At 44.2% G+C, this 27,672-nt stretch overlaps 1 protein-coding gene across 1 annotated transcript in view; it reads right to left on the bottom strand.

Moving 5' to 3' along the window:
* The window catches only part of PTCH1 (patched 1), a 62,065-nt gene that overhangs the window by 3,362 nt on the left and 31,031 nt on the right, over positions 1-27,672 (bottom strand). Inside the window, 12 exon segments of the mRNA XM_005895843.2 lie at positions 390-951; positions 2,551-2,612; positions 2,615-2,804; positions 3,362-3,461; positions 6,982-7,124; positions 9,906-10,043; positions 11,475-11,755; positions 13,228-13,411; positions 15,424-15,566; positions 20,178-20,487; positions 20,909-21,311; positions 22,156-22,274. Of these exon segments, the coding sequence (XP_005895905.2) occupies positions 391-951; positions 2,551-2,612; positions 2,615-2,804; positions 3,362-3,461; positions 6,982-7,124; positions 9,906-10,043; positions 11,475-11,755; positions 13,228-13,411; positions 15,424-15,566; positions 20,178-20,487; positions 20,909-21,311; positions 22,156-22,274 (2,634 nt within the window). The 3' untranslated portion in view covers position 390.

Below are 27,672 nucleotides of genomic sequence, written 5' to 3'. Positions count from 1 at the left end.
CCCAGGTCTCCCGCATTGCAGACAGACACTTTATCCTCTGAGCCATCAGGGAAGCCCAGTAAGGGACAGACCCGATTTAGAATTCCACTGATTCTCCAAGGATGACTAAGCTTGAACAGGAAGCCCTGTCTGTAGGTTAAGAGGTTACTCTGTCTGCAGCCCTCTAGTCCCGGAGAGCATGCGTGCTCAGTTGTGTCCAACTTCGGAACGCTATGGTCTGTAGCCCGCCAGGCTCCTCTGCTTATGGAATTTTCCAAGCAGGAAAACTGTAGTGGGTTGCCATTTCCTATTTCACAGGGTCTTCCCCACCCAGAGATCAAACCCACGTCTCCATGGAAGCTGAGGGACCACTGAAGAGCCCCGCCCACCTTCCCGCCGACCCCGCCCACCTCAGTTGGAGCTGCTGCCGTGGCGTCTCTCCTCACATTCCACGTCCTGCAGCTCAATGACCTCCACCTTGGGTTCCCTCCTCTCACACCGGACATTAAAAGGCACATGGGGGTCCTCAAACAGCCCGTGGTCAGTCTCGGGGTAGTCCTCGTAGCCTGGGCAAAGCCCGCTTCGGGGGTTCCTACTGGGCCCAGGCCCAGGGGCGGGCGGAGGATGCACGGCAACAGTCACGGACGCCGAGGCCGTCACGGTGGTAATGGGCTGGCAGTAGCTGGGCATGGAGCTGCCCATGGCAGTGAACGCTGGGTTGTGATGCCGAGGGTTGTGAGAACGGGCTCCCCGGGGGCCCGTGCGGTCCCTATTACTAGGGCCAGAATGCCCTTCAGTAGAAATTTCGAAAGCGTCTCTGCGCGGTTTATATGGAGGCGCCCTCAAGCATTCTCTGGGGGTTTCTCTTCTGGGCTGCTGTCCTGGCTGTCCAGGTGGCAGGGTCCTTGAGTCCAGGTGGGACTGCTGTCGAGGATTTGAGGGTGGGTGATGCCTCGGTTCAGGATGGACCACCTACAGAGGGCAAGGGCAGGTTGAAACAGGCCCAGTGCTAACCCCAGGCTGGGCGCCACCCCCTGCTGTTCCAGCCCCCTCTTCTTTCTTGGCTCTGGCTCCTGCCTGGCCACCCACACACAGCTCTTTCTGAACTAGAGCTCAGTCAACCCCACAAGTGGCTGGGAGTGCCCTGGGGAGCTAACAAGGGCCTTCTACCCACAGACGAAAAACCCATTCTCTTTGAACCTCAACAACGGGCCAGAGGAGCGCCCTACTTGGACCCTGCGTGTAGGCTTTCTCCGGCACAGCTGGCTGGATGCATAGGGCTGCAGCCCATAAATGCAGGGCTGTGGTCTAAGCATCCAGCTGCCTCCCTCCCATAGTCTGCCACCCCACCCTGCTGGGTAGTCAGATCTGGAGTTCCTCTTCTTCTAAAACTGCCAAGTGCCTGGCCCTGGCTCACCCACACGCAGGACGTTGCCAGGACTGTCTATACCTACACTGTTGAATATGGCTATTTACATTTAAGTTAACTAAAATTAAAATTTCAGCCCCTTAGTCACAGTAGCCACATTTCAAGTGCTCAACAGCCACATGTGGGCAGTGGCTGCTGCACGGGAGAGTGCAGGCAGAGAGAGCATTTGCATTGTCACAGAAGTTCTATGGGGCAGCACTGCTCTGTCCTGTTGTTAGGAATCTGGTTTCTGGGTCTCTATACAAAGCACGGAGCAACACAGTGGCCACATCAATCAAAAGGACCGTGACCAACTTCAAAGTCGTTCAGCTTGTACCTATTTTTAGGCTCCCGCTGAACAAAACCAGATTCACACTGCAGCTCAGCAGGCATCGTCACGGGGGGTAAGAGGAGGAAAATTTAGGTTATTTGGTTGGCCTCTCTCTCTTTCATGGAAGGGCAGCTCCGGCCTGGGACTGGAATACCCATTTCCTGGAGGGACAGCAGGAGGCCCCCAGTTGGAGCAACATTAGCCTTAGAACCTTCCTTGGGTTTTGTGTGCTGTGCTCCAGGCCTGGGGGGCTGAGAACATCCTAGGGAGTACAGAGAGGGGAGAATGTAGCTGGGGCTCTCCGAGCCTCTGAGGAGAGGCTCCTGGGCCGCTCATGGTTTTCCTGAATTACTGAAGGCTGGTTCTCAGCTTCTCCGCTCCTTCCAGCCACACAGAATGCAAGCTTGGAGCCATAAAAGCTTCTGGTGAAGTCTCAGACAATAGTGATTGAAGTAATTTTATACTAAGGGCAATTAAAGGTAACAGAGGTGGAAGGGAAAAAAATAACTTCTGCTGGCAATAAAAATACCATTATATTTTAAAATAAGTATCATCCTAAAATTTATGTAACTTTAAAATAAGGGTGGGAGGGTGGGTAGGGAAGCAAGGTATGCTTTACCTCTGGTTCTTAAACAAGATATATGCTGATGGATACTTTGTGTAGTTTCCAATACTGGCCCCTGCCCTTTTCAATCCATATGAGATACAACCATATGAAATTGACATTTCTATAGTATGATTCTACCTAACCTATACTTTTTTTTTTTTGGCATCCTGTGTTTTGCTGTTCAGAGCAGGCAGGGGCTGCCTCCTGGGGTGACTTGTGACTTACAGTGGAGCGGGCGAAGACAGGGTTTTCTGTGGCTTCCACGATCACTTGGTGGGCAGGGCCCCAGCACCCTGCTGGGCCTCATAGTGCCGCAGCTCCTCACTGATGCCTGACACGGTCGTCTGAGAACTGTACTCCGAGTCAGAGGAATCAGACCCGTTGTTTGTGTGACCGGCGGGCACAGCAAACCGGACCACGCTGGGGGGTGGCTCAGGAGAAGGTGTGGGCAGCCGGTTCAGCCCATTGGCTGGAGACACCTATTTAAGGGGATTCCGTATGTCAGGTATGTTATCATCCATTTACCTGGGAGCTACACTCAAGGTTCAAAACACAGTACTGTTCAGGGGTCGCTGCCCTCCCTCACTCCCCCTCCTGGCCTCCCACACTACTCTGTATTCACTTAGCCCAATCCTTGCCACTTAGAGGACCCTTGGGCATGACAGATGGAGCAAAAGGACTGCCCTCTGCTTTCACACACTGGAAAGGCAGGTTATGCCCTTTTCACTCCTGTTCAAACCCAGATATTCATCTTGAGTGGAAAATGCTTTATTGATAGAGACCTATAACACTTAGGTTGCCAATCACCAGGTTTCAAAAAACCAAAATAAAAGCAACCTAAACCAAACCAACACAACATCCTCCAACACTAATAAACTGAAGAGAAAAAAGGCTATAGTTATTGAGTTGTTTGCTGAAAAAGTAAACAACCAGAAAATGGGGATAAAGCGTAAATATCTAAATTAAGACCGACACCAGGAAAAACAGCATACAGATGGCCTGTGGGCTGCACATGACGCCAGCAACGATTACTGACCTCAGGATACGGTCCGAAGAAGGACAAAAGGACTGGCAGCAAAACTAGTCCATTGAGAACACCCAGGATTGTTAGGATTGCCAGGACAGCAAAGAAGTACCTTAAACATAAAAGGGAAACAGGAACATTTACCATGGCAAGTGAATTAAGGTACCCTTCATGTGCCCAAATGTCAGAGCCAAAAATGAACAAAACCCACACCAGTGAAAAGGCTGTTACAAAACTTCAGTTCAAACCCAGCACAGGATTACTTTCGTTTTTCTTTTAACCTTCTGACTTTGAGGACTGCATTCCACAACCCAAAGTGTTAGTTCATGAAGGGAAGAAAAAAAAAAATTAGGTTGTTAATTTGCTGAAATCTCATGGCATGTAATGTTATTTATGAATGTGTTACACAAACACAAAAATATGGAATGTGAACTGAATGGCTGAGCAGACTGAAAGCACAAATACAATGCAGAGGGGCCCCGTTCACGAAAACCCAGCAGAAGCAAACAAATGAAGTGAAGGGTGTAGAATTTAAACAATTTAGCCCAGGAGGAAAAGCAGCCCACTTCTGCAGGCAGCTAATCCACTGTGAAATGCTTCTGCATCTTAGAGCAGAATCTCTAATTAAGTCTCCAGTGTATCAGGTAAGGCTTTCCCTGGGCTTTCATTAACCACAACTTTCTGCCTAGAATTCTGTGAGTTCCAGTTTTACCAAATAGCTCCAACTGCGACCTTTTTAGAACACTGGAACCAGCTTTCCGCAAAGAAAACACTGCCCATTCTGTGGTTGCTGGGGCATTTTCGGGGGAGGGCGGTCCACAATGACGGGTTGCTCTGCTGGCCAATCTTTTGTTGAACAATTTAGCATCTCTGAATACTCTTGTTTTGCGTCAGCCAATTCAGACATAAAGGCCGCAGCACCATGAAGAAGAGGAGAGTGCACAAGTGGCCCTGCTTTCCCACCATTGAGGGCTAAGGTCTGGGATCCTTCACGAATACCAAGGTGAACCTGTCAGCCAGGGAGGGTGGCTGGCGGATGTTCCACACAGCTGGAGGCAGAAGGCTACACGCAAGCATGTGTTTCTCTAACTATCGGTTTCTAGGGCAGTTTTGCTGGAAGGGGGCTGGGGTGGGGGAGAGCTCAGGATGTTCTGGGAAGAGGGAGGGCAAGATATCTATATGTTAATGGTCCTCTTGATCATAAAACGGAACAGGCTCCAAGCTTCACTGTGCCTATATATGTTTCGCCCTTAGATGAAAGGAAAGAGAATCTCTATAAAAATACAAATACCTCGCAGCTATTGTAAACACTAGAAACTTCTGAGCTGCATTAGTAAAACCAAGCAGCCGATGTCTTGCACTAATGTAAACTCCTGGAACTTTAGGTTTAGGCATATATCAGCAGCAGGCATTAAGACATTTGCATCCCATCCATCTAACGGTAGAATAAACAGACCAATTAGATTTCTGACGGCTTAGTGTATACAATGTCTGCTCATTTAGTCGACCTCAGTGAGGGCTTTATCAGGTTAATCCATCCAGTTCTAGAAAATGGGAAGCCCTTTTAAGTGCTTGAAATAAGAGCCCTGCTATCTCTGGGAGAGAACAAGAAGCCATGGGTTAGATGAGAGAGTTGGGATCCTGCCCTCCACCCAGGTCCCAGATGGTTGCTCTAATCAGGCTAAGTTTCTTCTCTGTTGCTCCCCTGGCATCCCCCAACAAGGCTGAGTTAGATCCTTTGAGATCCCATCACACTCTGTTTCCCATGGTTTTGAATTGCTTGTGACCTTGTCTCTCTCCGCCATAGACCATAGCTATGTAGAGGGGGACAAGGACAACGTTACTGCTGTGCTGGTGTGTGAAATGGCACTTATGAGGTGTTCACCATAGTGTTGAATGAGAAATTACACAAAAGAATCTTTCCTGGATGTAGCGTTTGTACATCATAGAGAAACAACTACTAATGCTCAAATAAAGGAAAAGTCAACATCAAATTAAGAGCTCAAAACAAAACCCCCCCCCCCCAAAAAAAAAAAAAAAAACAAAACCCAGACCAAAACCTTCTTCTAGTTTAGGCATATATATCTACCTGATGCTAGCCAACGAGGTGTACTAATTGGCTTGCTAATGGATCAATCCTCTGTGCTGAGAGATCAGCAACAGGGCCATCACCTGGGAGCTGGCTAATAACTCAGATCCCGCTCCCCACCCCCGATGAAGTCTGATCTGCATTTACAGAGATTCACGAGCACATTATAGTTTGAGAAGTACTGGTTTACACCTCTCCACTCACTCTCCACTCAAACGACAGTGAGCCAACCCTGGCACTCATTCTAGGAAGGCTACATCTCCATAATGATGCCAAGGACCTATCGTCTTTCGTAATAAAGAAACTTTGGCTACAATTTAAAATCCTTAAAATCCTCTTTTTTTCACTTGGAATTGAAAGTCCTATTACAACATACACACTAGGAAAGCCGGTTTAGATTCTCTCTCCAGATTACCAAAGTGTGCCTAACAATCCAGTCATTTCTCACATTTCATTCTGCTTTACTATGGTCCTAATTCTGGACTATCTTTTACTTATTGATGATTCTGGCCTCGACCCTCCACAGAGCAGCAGGGTTACATCTAAGAGCAGCTGTTTAAAAAAGCTGTGGAGGCTCTTCAGAGAAGAAAATGGTCTCTCCCTGTAGTTCTCAAATTCTTTTCAAAAGGAAAACTTGCTCTCCTTTCATACTTCACAAAGTCAAGTCCTTAAATAAATTCATCAGAAACTGCTTGCCATGAAATCCAAATAGAAAGATGTATCCAAATGAGGCTTGGATTTTAAAAATTTGACACCAAAGTCACACAGTAAATGTTTCTTAAATCTTACTGTAAGGAACTTGAACATGAAATCAAGGTATGCTGTCTTCACTTCTTAAAAGAATAAAATTTCTGAAAATTTTAGGTATCTGCGTGTTTTCCTCTCTGCAGTTTTGAAGGCCAATGGAAGGTCAAACTTAGTCAGTCAAAGGGCACCAGGTCATTTCCTTCTGTTGATATGTCTAACCTTAATACCAAGAGCTGGGATGTGGTGTCAAGCTGCAGAGCTGCCTCAAACCCTCCATCTTTTGTCCTCAGGATATTCCCCAAAACAGCTCTAGAAGAGAGCCTGTTCTTATGCCTCTCAGCGTGTGCATGCGTGTTCAGTCGCATCCGACTCTTTGCAATCCCACACACTGCAGCCTGCCAGGCTCCTCTGTCCATGGAATGTTCCAGGCAAGGAATACTGGAGTGGGTTGCCATTTCCTACTCCCGGGGATCTTCCCGACCCGAGGATCAAACCCAAGTCTCTTGCAGCGTCTGCACTGGCAGGTGGATCCTTTACCACTGTGCCACCTTGGAGTTAATAAACTCAAAAGCAAGTGGAGTCACAGATTGTGACAATCATCACTTTACAATATATATGTATATCAAAACACCATGTTGCACTCCATAAATACATACAATTTTTGTCAATTATTCCTCAGTAAAGCTGTGGCGGGGGGAGGCTCAGTAGGAAGTAGAGTCACAATGAAGACAAGCTGCAATCGCTCAGAGACAAAAGGAAATAAGTTACAGAGAACACATTAGAAAACAAGGCTTACCTGACAATGAAATCAAATTCAGATCCTGCAAGCATCAGCACTCCCAGTAGAGTGGAAACGGCACCATCGAGAACAGGCGCAAACATGTGCTCCAGGGCGAGCACGGCCCTTCGGTTCTTGTCGCCAATGGCTGTTAGAAAGGCCTGCACAATGAGAGTTCGGGTGATCAGATTCCTGGATTTCATTTAGTCAGTGGCCAGCTTCGTCTTAAATGCTATAAGCCGGTTTCATCTGACTCCACTGTACCCCTCAGATCTTACTGTCTAGCTATTGGAATCTTTAATTGGGGTTGCTCATCTTGGCTAAATCTAGGCTTACACTAAATTGACCTGTTAATAATAATGGATTGTATTTGGTGTTGATGTAAATCTTGAACAACAACAAAAAAGATGGAAAGCGTATTTACTTTAAATTTAAAAACGATGCCAAAACTATATAAAAATGAGCAAAATGTTCCCTTCTTTTCACTGTCACTCACCCTTGAGTTCACTCCCCATGTGAGCGATCTTACATTATTCACATGGGAGATCTCTAGTTGTGAAAGCAACAGCATTTCTCCCGATTTTTTGAAAGGTCAAGATCTTACTTTAAAATGGGCTTAGCACCAAGGTGCCAAGTACGTATTTCCTCATGATTATACTGAGGTTAGAATTTCTGTCACTGTGTTCAGACTAATATGTAGGACATGTAAGTACTATTAACATATCACAAGAAATTCAATCAAGCCTGTTCTAAATATGGGTGGACATGTCCAGCTCTTTTGTGTTCTCTAGGTCTTCTAGGTCAAGGGCATTGTTGATACCAAATGGAAACCTTATGTAGGTCTTGGTATATCACACTATTGGCTTGAGAGTATGACCCAAGACCATTTTAATGTGGGTTAGTTACTATTACACCCTGCCTGTTCCCCTCAGTGGGACCTAACAGGGAGGGCCGAGCCTGGTACAAGCTTGCTCTCTGAAAGTGCAGGCTGCTCTGGGATGCTGAGAAGAGGGCCTGGAGCCCTTGCAGGTGGCATATGCGTCTTGGGGAAAGACATGTCCATTAAGGACTGCTTAATGGATGAAGAAATAAAACTACACACAAGTGTACCAAGGTGTATTACTTTTCTCTAAAGTGGGGTCTATGTAAGTGATGCTCTTTCAGAGTTGAGGAGACTTTAGGGTCAAAGTGGTTATCTTTTTCTCCTGAGAGGAAAGCACTAAAATGGTCTGGAACCATGCTGTCTGTGCTGTATTTGGGCCATGAGGCCATAAGCGCCAGAATTGAGTTGATCTTCTTGCATACAACTTATGCTACTGGAACAATAAACTGCCAGATGCCCACTGATCCTTTGATGACTTTCACATACAGGATGTGGTAAGAATGCCATGTCCTGTGTGTGGATAGTCTCTTGATGAAGACTTGGGCTAGCAGCACAAAGCCAAGTTGGCTCTTGAGACTCCTTACATTCTCAAGATTAAATCTTGCATGAGGAGTAGAGGCGTTCCTTCATTGTTTATTCAACACTGGTATGGATATTTATGTTCCTACTACCTCAGAGACCCAGGGTGCTGCAACAGTTTAAGAAAAGATATTAAGCATTTCCACCACAAAAATCTGATCTAGGACCACCCTTGTCTGTAATGATAGCCACCAAAAAGAGTGGTTTTCATTCACAACAGAATAAAATGATTTGTGGATTTTTAGCTCATATATAAATTTTTCTCATTTTTCAAAGAAATGATATTATGTGTTTTCTAAGTTCTAAGCTCTTCTTTCTAAAAATCCCCTCTCCTTCTTCCCAGCTCAACTGAGGAAAGCAATTTGGGTAGGCTCAAAATTTAGAGAACTGTTTCTATATTATTACCATTTTATTATACACTGGGGGAAGAACAGGTTAACTGCAACAGAACATTCTTTCTGAAATACAAAAGTTTATAATCCCTAAGTAGCATAAATATGGCCCTGAAAGAGGACAATAGAAAGTAGTAGACAGTGTGTAGACACACAGAGGCCATGTGTTGAGCCCAATGCTAGAGACTGCAAAAGCAAGGCTAAAAGTAATCTGATCCAAGTCCAGTGCGAGGTTTCCTGGCCAAGGATTCCAAACATCAGTATTTATTCAGTCAACAAGTATTTACTGAATGCCTATGTAAACCCAAGGTCTTAGGCTATAAACACAAGTGTGGATGGAGCACAATTTACACATCACTGTGGGGCTTTTAAATAATTCTCTGATAAATGTATACGAAGGACTTGTCTCATGGATTAGACTCCTCTTGAAGTTTACCCTCCTTTTTCACAAGACTGGGCCCACAGAGAGAGGGGAGAGATTCCTATGGAGAGCAACACTAGTTCTTTTATGTTCTGTTGTCATGAATTTGGAGGCTGGGAGGTCGAAGGAACTGGGGTGGGGGGTGGTGCTCAGATGGGGAGTTCATTAGCCCCAGGGTATTTCCTTAGCTGCCAATTCACTTCACTCTCAACTATGCCCGCCCGCCATGCCTGCGAGTGTGGTCTCATGTTATTCCCGCTTCATTACTGTGGTTTTAAAAACTATGTATTTGTGCACACACATACTCATATAACATCTGTCTAGGAACAGCTGACACCTTTAGGACCCGTGACACAACTGACACCACCAAATAAGCAGAACCCTTCTGGGCCCACTTGGACACACCGAGGACACAGTCTACTGCTGACATGGCCCAGCTAACGTCCACCTTTGATGACCTGCTTCTTAGATTCCCTCAGAGGGAAAGGAGTCCAGCTGAACTGCAGCCACTCCTGGGGAGTGTCTGTGCTCCCAAGCCTTTTGCTGTGATGTGTCAGATGTGCTCCTTGATGGTGGAGAAAATGAAAAGGTTCCCAACTTGTAAACTAAACGAGCTTGAGGAAATAGGTTGCCTTTTCACAGCTTTCACTGAAACTATCTCCCATACCAGAGCGACATGAACAGTGAATTCCACTCCAATGCCGACGGAAGCAATCAAGATGACCACAGGCACGGCACTCAGCTTGATTCCAATGAGGCCCATCATGCCAAAGAGCTCAACTGTCATCAAAGCCAAGACTGTCACCTTTTAAAAAAAACACAGGATGAGTGGCTGGGCACAAACACACTCTGGGTGTTGCAAAAATTCTTTCCAAACTATTCCATGAGTGTGATCTATAAAGAGTTATACAGATATGTACTTATTGCTGGCTACAAATTTAATATAGTTTAAAACGAGGCGTTTCCTTCTGTTTTGATCTTAACCATCAGAGACCATCCTTCAACTTGTAACTGAGCTGAAACTTTTTTGGTTGCCTTGCCCTCCATCCTAAAGCAAGTTGATAGGACAGGCTGAATAAATATTCTTTTACGTAGAAGTTACTTTGCTTTTGTTTGGAGAGCCTGTGGGCTGAGTGAGGATGACTTAGGAGAAAGGGGACGTATGGTCAGCTGATGCGGGTCAGGTTACAGCCCCTTCACTCTGAAGAAATGTGGAGTCACTGGAGTGGACAAAGCAAACAGTTAAATCCAGGGAAAAGCTTTTTTTTATTTGCCGTTCTTTCATCTGCCTTGTAAAAATTTCTAGGGAGATGGAAAGAATCCGTGAGGTGGACTTTGGAGTTTTTTGGGCCAAAGAGGAGAAAATACAAATAAAACAATAAACTTTACAAGAGAAGGAGAGAATGATCTTTCCTTCTGGGGGTGGGGGACAGCAGGCAGTGAAGGGCGAGCAGACAAGAACAATAAAAGTCCCCTTTGCTTTCTTTTAATAAGCTAATGAAAGATGGATAACATCAATTGCTTAAGTACCATGAAAACTCCTACAGACTAAACATTTACCTTTAAACATACCTGCTGTACAGACTTATGGTGCAGAAACAAGACCTGGTCTCTGTTTTTATAATTTTGGCATTTTGAAGGCTATACCACAGTTCATGGAATTTAAACACTGCCATGATTTTATTAGACTCTACACGAAACTAGCTTCAAACCTGCAACCATTATACTTGGTGAAAGAACGTAAAAAAAATAGATTGGCAATACTTTATCATTTCTCCCTAAGAGTTAAAACAAATACACCACACAAAACCATCTCTAAAATGATTTATCCATATACCACCGTCCCAACTTCTCTAATTATCCCTCCATTTAGAAGAATCTTCTCTATATTTGGTATGGGTGTCATAACAAAATGACACTTGAATAAAAAAAAAATTAGTTATGCTTTGAGTGTTTGTATCAATATACACTCAGCTCTATTATGGAAAGTGTGCTCAAAAACTCCCCCATCTTTACCTAAAAAGTTTAATGCTATAGGAGAGGAGACATAAGATTAAGGCCATTAAAGACTCTACCTAAGCATGAACCTCGCCACCTCCAGTAGAATAAATACAGTATGGATGATGCAATCTATACCCTCCTCCCGAGGCCCAGACATAAACAAAACTTCCCGGCTGCAGAAAGAGCTATGCTGAAAGGAATTTGACTTCCACAAAGACCCTTAGAATCAACTCACAATGATCCCGGCCGTCCAGGGGTTCAGGAGGAAGACGGCGCACACGAGGAACGTGCAGGCCAGCACCACGCTGATGGACAGGAGGAGCCAGTGGCGGAGGCCAATGTACTGCTCCCAGAAGAGGAAGGGGTAGCCATTGGGGTAGCTGGAGAGCCCCAGGCTCGTGTAGTTATTGCAGATGGTTCTGACTTTTTCGATGGCTTCAACGAAGTCCGAGGTGTCACGCAGGCCGTTGAGGTAGAAAGGGAACTGAGCATATTCGATGGGCTCTGCCGCGGGGACTGCACAGGAAAGACAACAGGGAGAGGGCCCAGGAGTCAGGGGCTCCCGGCAACACTGACAGAGGCAAACAGGCTTCATCCAAAGGCAGAAAAAAGGCAGCAAGCGTCCCACCGTTAGCCTCCCAGACGTGAGTCCCCAGATTCTCCGTAAGTGCAATGAGGAGAGAAAGGACTCAGCAAGAAAGTCTGCTTACTTCTCTTCTTTCAACGTGAAAGACAAACAATACCAGTGATGGTCTTGATAGTCTTAAGGTCTTGACAGTTTCAGTCTTTGGTTTAAAAAATTTTAAATGATACTGAACTTTTGATTTTGGGGGAGGGGGGTTGCAGGTGGAGGAGGTGACTGTGATCTGTATATTGATTTACCCTTAGATTTTAATCTTCTAGAAGCAGTCCTTGTTTGCAATGGGTCTAAACAACTTAAGAATTTAATTGTGGTAACATTTTTTTCTGTTCAACTGACACAAGTGAAAATACTAAGTTCAAACCATTTTACTTAATCACTTATGAGAACAAAATAACTTGAAAGTCATGCTTTACTGAGAAAAATGCTTAACTTTCTTATCCTTTTAGTGATCTTACACACTTAAACCTTCCATGCTTCTTTTTTAATGCAATGCTAAGTCTTCAGCAGCAGGGGAAGAAATCCTCACACAACAAGCATTTAGTTACTGCCGTTGTGTGTTCCAGACCCTTTGGGGTCATTCAGCTGACTTGCTAAACATGATTTGCCCTATTATAATCTCAACTATAAATTTTCATTAAGACAAGCCTTGGCTGCTTGCCACCAAGCTCTGAGGTTTAGATACAGGGAAGCACAACCCGCCTGCTCTCCAGCCATGTTCGCAAAGGGACTGTCTTCTTTCTCACGTCCATCCTCAGCCTCATACCCAAGGCATAAGCAACTAATATCTCTAACATAAATGCAAATTAAATCCATCCAGAACCACCTTTCAAAGTTGGGGCTGAGAGGTGAAAGGAAGAGGATGCTGTTGTATACAGACTTTTCTGCTCCGGTTTAAACAGCTTTGACAGAGTACAGGTGCTTGGTGGCTTATAGGAATGACTCAACTTGCCAAAAATCCCTTCAACACCAGAGTTGACAAAGTTAAGATAAACATATAATCCCCAGTGATAAAACTCTGCAATAGTAAAACAACACTCAACCTGGAGGCGTCCCCAACTTTCACATGGAACAGCTGGCATTAAAGAGAGATGCCTGGTGGATGTTTTAGAGTCAAAGGCACAAAGAGAGATTAGAGACTCTTATTTCTCAGTGTGATAGAGCATGAGTTGTATTTGATTACACATCCTCATCTGTCTCCCAGAGTTTTAAACTAAAAGAAATACATTGTTCTGTTTACACTTTTGAACCCTAATTGGTGTCAACGGATGAGGGCTATAACTGAGCTTGGAAGTACAGGGTGCAAGGAGCCCTCACCAGCTTGCAGGTCCAGTGGAGGGCTACTTACTTCTCAGCCTGGTTTCTGGCATGTAGTCGGCTTTGTCATGAACCCACTCAGGACGGTGAGGCCGGATGTTGGCTTGGGAGGCGGCATAAGCCACAGGGTCGTTGCTGACCCAAGCAGTCAGGTAGATGTAGAAAGCACTGGGGTTAATGATGCCGTCTGCATCCACCAGGCGCCGTTTAGTCAGCTGCAAAATGGGTAGAACAGGAGACTTTCAGAGTGGGGGCTTGGGGTCAATGCACTCCTGCCTACAGAGAAGCAGAGACTGCACCAGCATTTGCAACAAAGAAGAGAATGTCTCTGTTTGCAAGTGCAGAAAATCCCATGAGAACACCTTTGGTTCCTTTTAAAATGCACTTATCAGAGAATGCAACAATCGGCATGTTTATAACACACATACACACACACACACAGTTCGGCAGATGGCCCAGGAATTGACTGAACCAATTAAATCTGAACGCTAAAAGAGTGTCTGCAGCCAAGGCAGAGAATGAACAATCTGGAGAAACATATTTATAGGAGGGGAAAGGGGGAAAAAAAACCTGGCAAGAATCCCCATACACGTCTGTGTGCAGTTAACCTCTGCTGTTAACACTGAAGGAAATGCCACCCAGTAAATGGAGGAGAGCTATAAAAATAAAACAACATCTGTATAAATTTTGCTAACACTAGCCTCCTATGACCTGTGTATTCAAAAGATGTCCATCGCCAGAAAGTAGAAGGGACGGGTGCACAGTCTTGGTCTTTCTGGGAATCTTAGTCTGAGCGAGGTGGTCACATTTAGCATATGTGCCACATCCTAAGAGGAAGCCAAATAAATACTACGCTCCCTCTAGAGCTGGTCTGCGGGCCTTGTATAGGTGAAACACATCCAGAGACAAATACACACAAACACACATGTACATATGCACATATTTTTTCCTGTTTACTTCAGATGGAGACCTGGTTCCAACACTTTTCATCTTTAACAAAATGAAAAACACCAGTGACAGAAGTTAATAGGGAAAGAGTAAAGGAAGAAAGTGGAGGAGAGGGAGAGAACTAAATTTCAGGGATCTGGATTCAATTAATCCACAGGATATGTAACAACTGTATGTCTTCAAGCCGTCTCTGGAATTACATAGTACAGCTCACACGGCCTCCGTGCACCCAGCACGCTTTTCTCCCTCCCAGGCAGAGGAAATGATGTCTGGCGGCCTGGCCCAATCACATTTGTTCCACGGTGTCCCTGGTCCCTAAAACCAACCCAGCCCCCAGCATCCCCCTGCCATCTCTCAGACAGACTTCTCTGCCTGCATCCTTGTCAAACCTGACAGCATGCTGCATGCGGCCATAAAGCACTAAGTTCACACTCCATAGTAACTCTGAACAATGTACTTTGTAAATCTGTCACCTTTAATGCCAGCAAAAATGGGGAGACAATAAACAGAGCTGCTGGGAAGATCATTAGCATGACGGTTTTCTGCCTCAAGGTGAAGCGAGTAAGCTACAAAGAACAGTGGGAGGAGGACCTGGGGAAGCCAGGAGTGGGACTGGACTCCTCTCAAATGTGAAGGGTCCAAATGCCCTCACTAGCATGCCCAAGAAATCAGAGGGGATATGCTGGAATCCAAGTGTCACAGCCAAGAGGCAAATGCAGCTGGAGAATATGATTACCAAACAGGAACAGCTCTTCTTTCGTCGGGGGTAAGCATAACAGTGAGTCCATGAAGGGTCCAAAGATCTGCATTTCCGTCTGCCTCACTCATGACAGAGCAATCTGTCTGTCCTCCCCTACCCCTCATGCCACAGTGACCCAAAGGAATCAAACCTAACAAATCTTCCCATCCTGCTAGTAATCTCTCCTAGCCCATCCATCACCCCAACTTCCGTTCTCTCAAATTCTGCTACCCAACTGACTCACCTTTCCAAGTTTGAATATAACCAAGACTGACATGGTAACAAGGACTAGAATTCAAAAGAGAACAGTATGCAACACAGTATGTCTAACATCTGAAAGAATCTGCACTGCCTCAACTATACTTTGTTCTGACAACTGCTCTGAAGATAAGTAACACACTTGTCCCCACTCGACAGATGAGCAAGGTGAGGCACCGTGGTTTGCCCGCAGCCACACAGTTATCCAGTGGGATGAAAAGCCCCAAAGCCCTGCTCAACGCCTCTCTCGGAAGCTCCCAAGGTGTAGGGCAGTGAGAGTACCTGACTGACGTCAACGGGCTTATCGCGGCTGCCGGTTTGTGCCAGGAGTTTGTAGGCAAGGACCCCATCATCCGATCCATTTTTGTAATTGTCTGGCATGATCTTCCCGGATTCCCAGTCACTGTCAAATGCATCCTGAAGTCCTAGAAAAGGCAAATGTGTGTAATATATTATAACTCTTAACCAGATTGATCCTGGTCCTAATGGGGTGGACTGAGGACAGAGGAGTGTTCGCCATCAACTCCAAGCATTCCGTATTCTGCTTATTCTTGATTTCACGTTATACTCGTGTTTCGTGAAGGAACTTCAGGATGCTGATAATCACTGCTTCAAAAGGCAGAAGGGAGGGAATATTCATTTCTAGGAAACAAATACACATGTTTTGACCCCAAACTCTGCCCTCTTCTCCCCCAGGTCATAAGAAAGCAAGAGAAAGCTGGGTGAGGAAGACACACTAGGCTCAAACACTGTTTTGTTATACATTAGGGACTAAGCCACGGGTTCTTCAATACAACCAGAAATTCCATTCAGAGCAGGAAAAACACATTCAAACCTCCAACTTCAAACAGCAACTGAGTTGCTTCTCCAGCCCAGGGTGAGTGAACATGATTCTGTCAATTTGTTCCATCTGTTCGACTTGTGGAGCTAACACAAGCTGTGGGATCGGCTGCCAGGTTGTGTAAAGATCACAGCCAACACCTATTCACTCTCGACTGTTCTCTTCCTCTTTGCCACCCTTCCTTGAAGAGGGGGTGTGAAGGAGGGGGAGGATGGATCTTGTGTGCGCATGTGTGCAGGGAAATACCTCACAGGGTAAATTTGGATCAGATTGAGAACAGGAAGCCACAGGCCAATACAAGGGGGCTCTGTGAGAACAGATGACAAACCGCAAGGCCGGGGAGGGGGAAGGAAAGAGCTTTGTGGGCTTGGGGGATGGGCGAGCCCACCAGCCCACCACACACAGCTGCGCTTGGCCTCTGTAATCAAAACCATCATTACAGACCTGACGGTTTGGCTACAGCTGTAAAGAGATAAGCGTGTTGGAAGAGAAAACAGGGCCCTGGTGACCCGGCCTTAGGCGCTGAGCAACTGCTGGCTCACACACAGTCTCCTCTGACACCCTCACCCCTTTCGTTGCCCTGCACCCCCAAATCACCTCCCACGTAGAACGCCAGAGTCCCAGCCCCTAAGAAGCCACATCTTTTGAACAAGCTGCACACGCACAGGTTAGCCGTGATCAGTAGGAACGGAGGGAGCGTCTTCAGTCACCTCAAAGTCACCTGCCCCCCACTCCCCCCAACACACAGAACTGGTTCTGTTTTTCGTGCTCAAAATGGGGGCTGAAGTTGAGGGAAGAGGAAAGCACAGACCCTCTCTCGTGCTCTCTGTCCCTCTCTGTCTGATCTTCTCTAAACCTTTGCTGTGGGCATTGTTTTCACAGGAACAATTTGGGGATGAGGCCCGCGGGCTCCGTGGTGAAAGAAGGCCCTGTTTGGGGAGTGTGGAGCGACTGCAACGCTGGGTGGGGAGACCACCGGGAACGGCTGTGCTTCCCTTGCACACAGACTGTTTTTCATAGCGAGGCATGCACACAACCCTCAGTATTGAACAGATGTTATTTTATTACCTAAAGCCTTTTTTTTTTTTGGTTTTTGAAAAAAAACAAACAGGACAGAAAAAAACCACCTCTACCCCACAACCCCCTAGAAAAGAGGCCTGTTCTGGTTTCCTCACCGTAATAGAATTTTCATCACTTTGTGGCTTCCATGGCACTTTAACCCTTTCCTCTTGACCTGCTAATCCTGAGGAGCAGCTCAGGCTTATAGTGAGTGTGGGGCTGTCTAAGCATTTTACACTGACTACCTCTCATTTAATTCTTAAAACCTCATGAGTTTTTAAGCCTGCTAGTATTCTTTTACAGATGAGAAAACTGAGGCTTAGAATGGTGAAGTGACGTAAGGAAAGTCACACAGCAGCTAAGTGCTGGAGTTAACCTTTGAAGAGGCAGCCTCTTCCAGAGTTGGCTTGAACCACAGATGCTCTGAACTGCCCTGAATGCACTGCAGTGCCCAGGAAGCATTTGTCGGAGCCTCAAGGATAAGATAGCAGAGCTAACATGGGCATCAATGATACAAAGTGGCAATCAGGGGTCCCAAAAATCTGAGTGCAGTTGTTGGATATTTATACTCTGAAGACACCCTCGAGTGAGACAAAGAAAGAAGGATTTGATTTGGGGAGGTCACCCCCCACTGGCTATTTATTTTAGTTCAACTCATCATTGACGCTGCTGGCCCCTACTCGCCATTCACTCTACTGGGGCTTCAGGATGAATGAGAAATAATCACTGACTTCATAGAAAAGCTAAGTTCTTTCATAATTAGTATATTATTTTCTGACTAATTATCAAAAAACTCAAGTAATAAGTTTTGGCCTAAGTGCACACAAATTACAGAATCTTGACACAAAACAAGGAACAGGAATTTGCTTCTTCCCTTGGCTAACGCTTCATATTCCAACACATGCCCTGCAGCAAAGAATTGCGATGTTTCACTTATTTTACAGCAAAACATGAAATTTTGGCTAACTTTTTCATTGAAAATATTTTATACCAGAAATTATTTTCTAGTGTGAAGTTTTGAGTTAATTATCCCTATTGCCAATTTTTCTTTGATATAAGAGCTTAAAAAGAAAATGTTAATCTAAATTTTATTTGTGTAATGAAGTGTGAAATATAAACAAACACCATTTGTGCAATACGGTTTTATCACTAAGGCCACCTCATTTGCATATATGTTTAAAGGTGACATTTGAGATACTTTCTGTATTTCGATTATATATTTTTATGAGTAAACCCCTCCTCCCTTAAAAAGACCACTGGACTGTTGCTACAGACCTATGGGATTGACATGGTTTTCTAATGGGGGTCCCATCACTTATAACTACCCAAAATGTTCTTAAGGAAAGCGGATTCAAGGACAACTACTTCCTTGGAAGAAATAAATGTTCAAAGACCAAATCAACCACACAAAAGGCCTGAAAAGCATCTAGGCAGCTGGTGGTCCCAGTATCTGGCCTTCTGTGTACAGCGCTCTGCTGGACCTTGGCAGAGTCAGAAGCAGAGATCTGGTCTGGCTGGGACCCAGATCAGGGGCCATGAATGGATCTTACTTGGTCTAGATGGGTGTTGTTCACTTAGCAATGAAAACAGGATTCAACCACACCTTTTAAAAAGATTCTCAAGTCCAAATGTTTTAGGTCTTTAAAGGGATGAAAGCATGAGGATAATTTATAATACGCTATAAAAAGGTTAGCTTTCTGCACTGCCTGGAGACAATGCCCTGCTGCCTCCTTCCCAAGCTCCGCCTAACATGCCATACTGAGCATCCAAAGGAATGGCCAAAGACACTGGAATCAATTCCACAATAACCCTTCTTCGCTCAGATACTGGCAGTGCTCTGCAGACCTCTTTGTTATTTGTGGCAAGTTATTTGCATGTCTTTGGCCAAAGGCGAAAAAATGAAAAGCAGGGGATCTCTCAACTTTCTGGGTCCTCTTTTGATTCATTATCTGGGGAAAAAAAAAAAAAGCCTCCCATACTACTGTAAAAAATAAGACCTGTAACAAATTTAAGTTAATCTCATAAGCATGTTAAAAAATATTGTTAATGTCATGTAGTCCTCTTTGCCTTCCTGAGAAAGAGCTCAAATGTGATAATACACGCAAGAACAAAATTCTGGGAACATGAGTCAAAGCTAGAATCTGTATTGAACGATTTTCAATCGAATTTACATTGTTTACCATTTCATGCAAAATCACAGGGAAACTGGCTGCTTAATCTTTACATACAAGTGTACTGACTTAAGACCATAAAAGGCATTTAAATCTGTATTTAAACAAGCCTAATTAAGTGGGAAATTAAGACAATCATTTGGATAACTTAAGCCAAAAAATGTTGGGGCCATAATTATTTCGGTATTGCGGTAAGAATATTTTTGCTTGAATTGTGTGTATAATTATCTTGATTCTCCACTCCACTTTGCATGTGTCAACACATAATAAATGAACAGATGTTCTTAGAATTACTGAATACATTCATATTTAGTCAACAATTAGGAGCAAATTTAGGCCCTCTTTCTCTCCAGTTTACTACTATTTCCTAGAAATGTTTCTAAGGACAAGGTAAGAAGTGAAGAAAGACATTTTAAAGCAGAATTGATTATTTATGATATACTATCAGATGCGATTGAGCATTTAAGTTTATTTCATATGCCAAGTCAAGAGATAGTCAAAATATGGAATTTTAAATTATATTCTCCAATGATGCAAACTACTGGTATAGTAAGCTATGATCTGGCAGCGAGTCAGCCTAGAAATTCCATCAACATTTGAATTTCACTTGGTCACCAAACTAACCACTATTCAAAAAAAAAAAAGAGTACTAGAAGCATCCAGCTCCATATTTTATAACCTACTTTCCCATTTCCTACTGTGTACTCATAAATTCTTACAGAAGTTTCTCAATTGGCTATTTGAATTGTTTGCATTGTTTTACAGGTAAAAACCAGATTTGGGAGCTGTCCCAGAGTCTATATAAGAATTTTAAGCAATCCTTAGAACTCAATGAAACATGTCAGTGTTACATTATGATCTAACACTTGAGTAAAGTGAACAAAGAGAACCTGTGGAAATCGAACACACCAAAGACCAAACGGTGAATGTTCACAAAGGATGAGTGCCCTCCAGCAGCATCTTACCTTGGAGCCAGTCTCTGAAGTAGTGCAGCCACATTTTGGGAAGCTGTTTATTTTCTTCCAGCATGACATACTTCACATTACTGAAACTCTTATGAAGGTCATAAAGTAAGTGCTGGATATTCGGGTAATCTGCTTTCTGAGTGACTATATACATGTTGTAGAAAGAAAAGTATTTGAACTGTGCAGCAATAAAGTCATATTCTCTAGTTTCCCGAGGCACAATGTCTGTAAGATCCAGCCCATCACGCACTCGGGTGGTCCCATAAAGGCTGACCCCCAGCAGGCCCAGGAAAAGGAAGATCACCACGACCTGCAACAGAATAAGGGGCCCGAGATCAGACCCAGAGGAACATAACCGAGCCTCTCTTGACAAAGATGAGCTGTTTGGTTTATACCTCATTCTTACCATAATACTGCCTGGAAATAGCATGTAGGGGTCGTTTTTCCAGAGCAATAAAAACAGAAAATCATGGTAAATGCATTTTAAAACAAGCTCACAAAGTATAAAATGTTAAAAATGCAAGGAGTTGATGCAAATTTGAAAGAAACATTTGCCACATATAGATTCATGCCTGTAGAAGATGAGCTCATTAAAATGGCCTCCAGCTCTAAATGGGCTGACTCCTTAGGAGGCCTGAAATGTATCACATCTGAAGAAGCAATCTAATGAATTTCAAAGGCGCCTGCTTTGTTATTTTTTGAAGAATAGAGTCTTCTGTTTTGGTAATTACCTTGGCTTTTGGTTTTAAGAGGAAAGGAGCATAGTGCTTCTCAGCGAAAGATGAAAGTGTCCACCTGGTGCAGGGGGGCTCCAGGCAGTGGAGGCTGGAGTCAGAGAACTGGGAGAGCAGGTCCCTTGTGGAGCTGGTGCTCTCGGGGCTCTGGCAGCTGAGTGTGTCCTGAGCCATGGTGACGGGCTGCACGGAGATCTCGGAGCGTGGCTCGGCAGTGGTGTAGTACACGTGCGTGTGGGGGTCGTACTCTGTGCGAAGCTGTACCGTGGACTGCATGGTGATCTGGGTTTCATGGGCGAAGCCGTGGCTGCTGTAGGGGGGTGGGGGGCTGTAGCGGGTGTTATCGTGAGTCTCTGTGTAGGCCTGGGGTTCAACCTGAATCACTCTGCTGACACAGGGGCTGAAAGAGGGGGAGTTATATTGCAGTGGGATACTGAAACAAGGAAACAATGCCTTCATCTTTGCCAATGACTGATTCTACCCACTTTACATAGTTCTGATTTAGGAACAAAATGTTATCACTGAACTCCACAAACATCATCTGGTTTATCTATCTGGACAGAGACATAAGTAAGTCAAAGGGGGCCAAATGGATGCTTGATCCTGAATCTGGCTGACAAAAATCAAGTTACATGCTGATGAACCTTTTTAATGCAGAATTCCTTTAAAAAAAGACTCAAAAACCAAACCACCCAAAGGGTGATACTTTTTCCAGATAGTGGTGTTAAACCATTGTTCTGCCCATAGGGATACAACCCACTCCCAATGATCAGCAACACTGGTGTGTGATAAACAATGACCACTGTATCACAACCTCGGGGCTGTTGAGGATGCTCGAGGGAGGGGAGAGACCCCGTGACTCTGACGTCCTCCTGAGGAAGCACCCTCTGTATATCATCTCCCCTGTGTCCAGCACACTGTTAACTACACCGTGACTCAGACGTCCTCCCGAGGAAGCACCCTCTGTCTATCATCTCCCGTGTCCAGCACACTGTTAACTACACCGTGACTCTGACGTCCCCCTGAGGAAGCATCGTCTGTATATCATCTCCCCTGTGTCCAGCACACTGTTAACTACACCGTGACTCTGACGTCCCCCTGAGGAAGCACCCTCTGTCTATCATCTCCCCTGTGTCCAGCACACTGTTAACTACACTCCCTTCCAAGTGCACAGACTAAAAAGTTCTCTAAACATTACCACTATGTTCCCAACAAATAAAGGCGACAGAAGACAGAAAATGTACCTTGTGAAACAGCAGAAAATATCCAATCTCCTGTCCTCACGTCGATACAAATCCATGCTGAGAATTGCAGGAAAAATCAGCAGAACCATAGCAAAATTGAACACCACTACTACAGCCGCCTGGGAGAAAAAAAAAAAATGTGGAGGTCACTAACACATCTCCTCCCAGTCAGAGGACTGCTTTGAAAAAATAAAGATGCTTTAAACAACATCCTTCTTTTACTTTGTTACTGAGGTATTTAAACCCAAAATAGATGCTGGAATTTCTTATCACTTTGACAGACCATTTGACTGTAATAGGAGGGACTCATCATTTTGATCCTTTCCATCTCTAATAATTCCATGAGTTCATGGGGTACAAACACAGGAACTAAACTAAACTAACATCTTCTAGCAACCTAACCAAACCAAACTGACAAAGGCAGAACAAAGAAAATACTTGTTATTTTACTTTAAGACAAAAAGAAACATTTTCCTCCTAGAATGTTCCTAAGAGTTCACGCAGCCCTGGTTTTACACTTAGAAATTTTATATATAAAGTGGATCAAGTATATCAAAATGTCACCTTTAAAACATGAAATAAAATTTCAAACACATCCCCTGAGGTTTTTAATAGGCACATTCCAAATAGCCTCTGGAGTAGCCTGGGGGTATGTGTGAGCCCAGTAACATAAAAGGTCAAGGAGAGTTAAGCAGAAATTCCTGTGTGTGACTCTAGCACGCAGAATAAATAAGTACAGATTCAAAAGTCACTCCATAACCTAGAATAAACATGGGGCTCGATTCTGTAGTGCTTTGGCAAGTCTCCTGCTGACCTAGTAAAAATTATACAATTGGGCTGTTAATAGGGGAAAGTCAACAGAGGACAGTTGAAAGTCTCTCCCATTCACAAAGGCATGGAAAGAAGGAGCACGATGAAAAAATGCGAGTGGAATGCTAAGCAACCAAGAAATCATCAGAAATTTGCTTGAAAAATAAAACCTCTTACGAGGTTTTTCAAAGAACTGCTTAGTTGTAAAACCATCTCAAACTGGGTAAATGTCTCAGGGTGAGAAAAGAAAACTTGATTATAAGTGGTATGAAACACTATCAGAAAACTTCGCAAATGTCTTTGGATAGTAATTTTTGAATTTATGCTTGAGGTGAAATGCAAGCCCAAGTTTTGGAGAGATGCTTTTCAATGATTAATACTCTGTCCAGTCTAGCAACCCACTCCAGTGTTCTTGCCTGGAGAATCCCAGGGATGGCGGAGCCTGGTGGGCTGCCGTCTATGGGGTCACACAGAGTCGGACACAACTGAAGTGACTTAGTAGCAGCAGTCTATAAAACCAAAAAATAACCAAGAGTCTCCTAAAAATGACCCAATCCCTCTCTTTTTAATCTGCCTTGAAAACTCTTCAACTCAAAATATATGAAACATGTTAACCGGCCACTGTGATAAGGTATTTTAAAGATCTGTCCAATAATATGTTACAAGCAACTCACTATTTTGACTAGAGGGTTAATCTAACAGGCAAATAATTTAAAAAGTCAGGGCTCCATATTAGATATGGAAGACACAAAGATAAATAAGACAAAAGTCCCGTTCTCAAGGAAAGACACAGCTAGAAACAAATTACAGCTTAGGCTGATAAATGTAGTAATAAAAGCAGGCCAGAGTTCCAGAGTGGCTCAGAGGAGGGGGAACAAGAAGTTGGGGGTACACATGGGGGTGGGGAGGGTGGTCAAGAAAGGTTTCTTGGGAGATGGAGAATCCAAAAAAGGGTTTTGGGAAAACCAGGGAGGAAGGATGTGTGGAGGAAATTCAGTAGGTGGTGTCTGAGTTTAGGAGCTATGAAGCACTGCTAAGTTTAAAATTCTGTTAAGAGTTAGAGAAAGGGGCAGGAGTGATGGGAGGTCAGGTAGCTAAGTTACATAGCATCCATCTGATTCCTGCTGCAACCAGGAGGCGACATTAGCCCTGCTGTCATCCCTGTTACCTAATAAAGACCAGTGGTGCAGAGGAAGGCCACCTACCTGAGGTTCCCAGTAAATCGGACTCAGACTCAGGCTTGATGTGTCTGTGTCAGGGGACAGACAATGGTGACCGGTGGGAGAGGGGGTGGCGGGGGGGTAGCACAGGTAGGATTCCTGACCAATCAGAACAGAGGGGAGAATGGGCCTGGTTCTCAAGGGTTTTCCAGGAAACCTCAGCCTTGGGGGTTGGATCCTTTCAGCTTCTCTTTTTATTACAGTCATGCTTAGATCAGGAGTATAATAAAATAAGAAACTCTGGGCATCTCATTTTGAATAGAAGTTCCTCGGGATGGGAGCAGAGACTGTGAAAAAACTTCATATACACGAACATGTATACAGGTGGCCTAGATGTTGTGGCCAGAACAGCACTGATGCTTTCTGCAGTGGATGGGGGATGTATCTGATACCAGCCCTCATCCATCCAAGAAATTTGATGGGCATCTTGCTTGGTCTCTTTGTGGTGGAAATGGAGCAATGAAAGAAGAAACCCAAGGCAGTCTCCCATCTCAACTTATTGTCCAACAGCTTATTAAATATACAAGTAGGGTATTTTCTGATAAGAAAGTTGTAGAACTCCAATATCCTCTAAAGAGCACCGAAATGGTAAAAACAAACAGCAAGAATTTCTCAGTAAGAGGAGTGTCACCACTAGAGCAAAGAGCAGTTTAAGAAATTTTAGGTAAATCCGAAAAGCTGATTTTATACCAGCTTTTCAGGGGATGATTTTATACCATCAATCAATTCTCATTGCTGTGCCTAAAGGAAATGTCCCATTCCCCTGCAAAGCATCTATGGGTGGCCCCACTGAGACACTTGCAGAGCAGAGAGGAACTGGCCTGCCTAGAGGGGCCCTCATCTAAACCCTCTTACCATCTGGAACAATAAGGCATCCCGTTTCGGGAGTTTTCATTGAAGAACAAATACCATTCAGTTACCAGCAAAACCCTGGTGCACGGCATTGGTTCTCAAAGAATTATAGACAGTGCCACTGCTTTCTGGTATAGAGGTGGCATTTGGACAGATGGTAAAGACTGACAAAGAGGTTTCTTTGGGGGAAAAAATCTATTTATTTTGACAAGGTTACACAATTGAAAAAACTTGACAGGGAAAAATTCTAAATGTCGGTTTATTACTGGACAAAACTGTTTTGTATATGTCCCTTTAGACATATGCTTAACCTATAGCATCCTGAATATACAAATACAAATGAATAACCAAAGTTTCAACTTAACATGGTTACTAAAGGAAAGATAAATTATATAATGGTCAATTTCAAATATCAATACATTTTAAAGGGAACCAAGCATAAAATGTCTGATGGCTACTGCAAAAATCATGGCATGCTTTTTTTCCTTACATTTTCCATCTTTTTTTTTTTTTTTTTAACAGAGAATGAACCAGTATCAACAGGAGGCCATTTTTTAATAAATGAAGATTCCTAGAAGCTGCAGATGCAGTTTTCTAGATACTCCAGTACCCTGGAATAGAAGTGCAAAACCAACAGCATTCAATTCATCTCAGTAAGGTGCTTACCTTAGGAGAACTTAGCGAACTGGATTTTCTAAAAGACGTAAGGAAAACTCATGTAGCTTTTCAGACCACCACACCATAGGATATCATTAAAGGAGAGTATGCCTTGATGAATCATCAGTTTGTACTGAGAGAGAACAGGAGAAAATGAGAGAGGGACAAGAAGAAAAGAAGGAGTGTGAGGCAGCCAGAACAGCGAGGGAAAAGGCAGGCAGAGAAGGACAGAGGCAAGAGGGAGGGCCCACTGTTAAAAGACTCTAGAGCAGTTTCTCAGGGCCAGGATCTGCTGTATACAAGAGCAGGCTATCAACGGATGGTGCACACATGTACGCCTGTGCAAAAGGCGTCCTACAACTTCAGCTGTACCAAAAAATACTAATAATTAGTGGGCATCTGTTATTTACCTTTCGTATTACTGAGCAGTTAGATGTATTTTCATTTTCCTTGAATTCTGGTCCCACTTTCAGATTTAACTTTGTTCATTTATTCACTCACTACTTCTATATTTTTATATATTTATAATAAAAACTTAACCTTTTTCAGTATTTCTCTTTTGGGGGTTCTGGTGGTCAGAGTGATGGGTACAAAATTTTACACCAAATGTTAAACAAGTATAGTGTCCACAGCTAGTAAGATCACTAGTTGCTTAGGCTTATATAGGTGATTAGTGAAAAAAGATTCACATTGGAAGGTTAAAAAAGAGCTGAGTGTGTTAATAAAAATATAAATATAAACCTAATCTATGATTTGTCAATTTCTTCTCCTGGTCACAATCCTTAGAACCTTTTGGTCATTAAAAGGAGCAAAGCAGCATGAATAAAGCTGGATGGATGTTAACTAAAGTTTAAAAAGTGGCAACAAAATGTTTCCTTTAAAAACCTGGCCATCTCATGAGTTACTACTGCATTGTAAGACACAGAGAGAAAGGAAAGTCACTGTTTGTTTAATCTTTCTTGGACAACAGTTGAAGCTTTGAAATTTGAATTTAATTCAAAAACCTCAATAATATCCTTGAGGAAGACCATGTCACAAACTGGTCAAGTAGCCTTCTTTATCTGCTGTGTTGACCAATTTCAGGATGTCCCATGAGTTTCAAGCAGCTGAAGAGCAATGCCCATACCATAGCTGCATCCCCAGTTGAGGGAACTCTTCATTCTTACAACTCAGCTGGCTCCTTGGCACAATATCTCAGAGGCCTCTAGGTGTGAAAGGGCCTGGTTTGGAAGGAGCAGAACAAAGAGGGACAAACTTGCATAAGAAAGGGAGAGGAATTCTGAGTTTTTTGGGGCAGCTTAAGAATGGCGTAGGGAACCAAAAGGAAAGAGAAGAGGGACCAGGAGAGACTGTGGGGTTATCCAAGGAAGGAAAGGTAGCAAACAAGGGACCAAGGAACTCCCCCAGGCAGAGACTGGCCAGTATCTCCTCACCTGCTGAAGTATCTCATGATCAGTCTTAGGTTCTTGCCTAGCCTGGGCTATACTGCAACCTCATCCCATGTCAGTGAGTCTGCTTTGTGCAGTGGCTTTGTGTTGGGGGTTGCTTTAGGGAAATCAGGGCTTTCCTGGTGGCTCAGAAGGTAAAGAATCTGCCCGCAATGGAGGAGGAGAGCCGGGTTCAATCCCTGGGTCAGGAAGATCTCCTGGAGGAAAGCATGGCTACTCACTCCAGTTTTCTTGCTTGGAGAATCCCATGGACAGAGGAGCTGGCGGGCTATAGTCCACAGGGTCACAAAGAGTAAAACACGTCTTAGTGACTAATACTTTCTCCACTTTCATTCAGGGAAATCAAGAGAGGGTGGCCAGCAGGGGAGGGCAGTCGAGCACAGAATTTAGAAGCAGGGGTGATTAAGAACTGGCCGCACCAGGGACCAATCCAAGGGCTCCCGTTCATCTGGAGCAGGGGTTTCTAGGCATCCCACAGAGTGGCCTGGTACCATTTTGTTTAACTCTAAAGAAAAGGGCGAGTCCCTAAG

Source organism: Bos mutus, chromosome 8 (assembly GCF_027580195.1).
Source record: "Bos mutus isolate GX-2022 chromosome 8, NWIPB_WYAK_1.1, whole genome shotgun sequence".
NCBI classification, from domain to species: domain Eukaryota; kingdom Metazoa; phylum Chordata; class Mammalia; order Artiodactyla; family Bovidae; genus Bos; species Bos mutus.
Note: the sequence above shows the minus strand (reverse complement) of the source record. Positions and strands in the feature narration are given on the sequence as shown.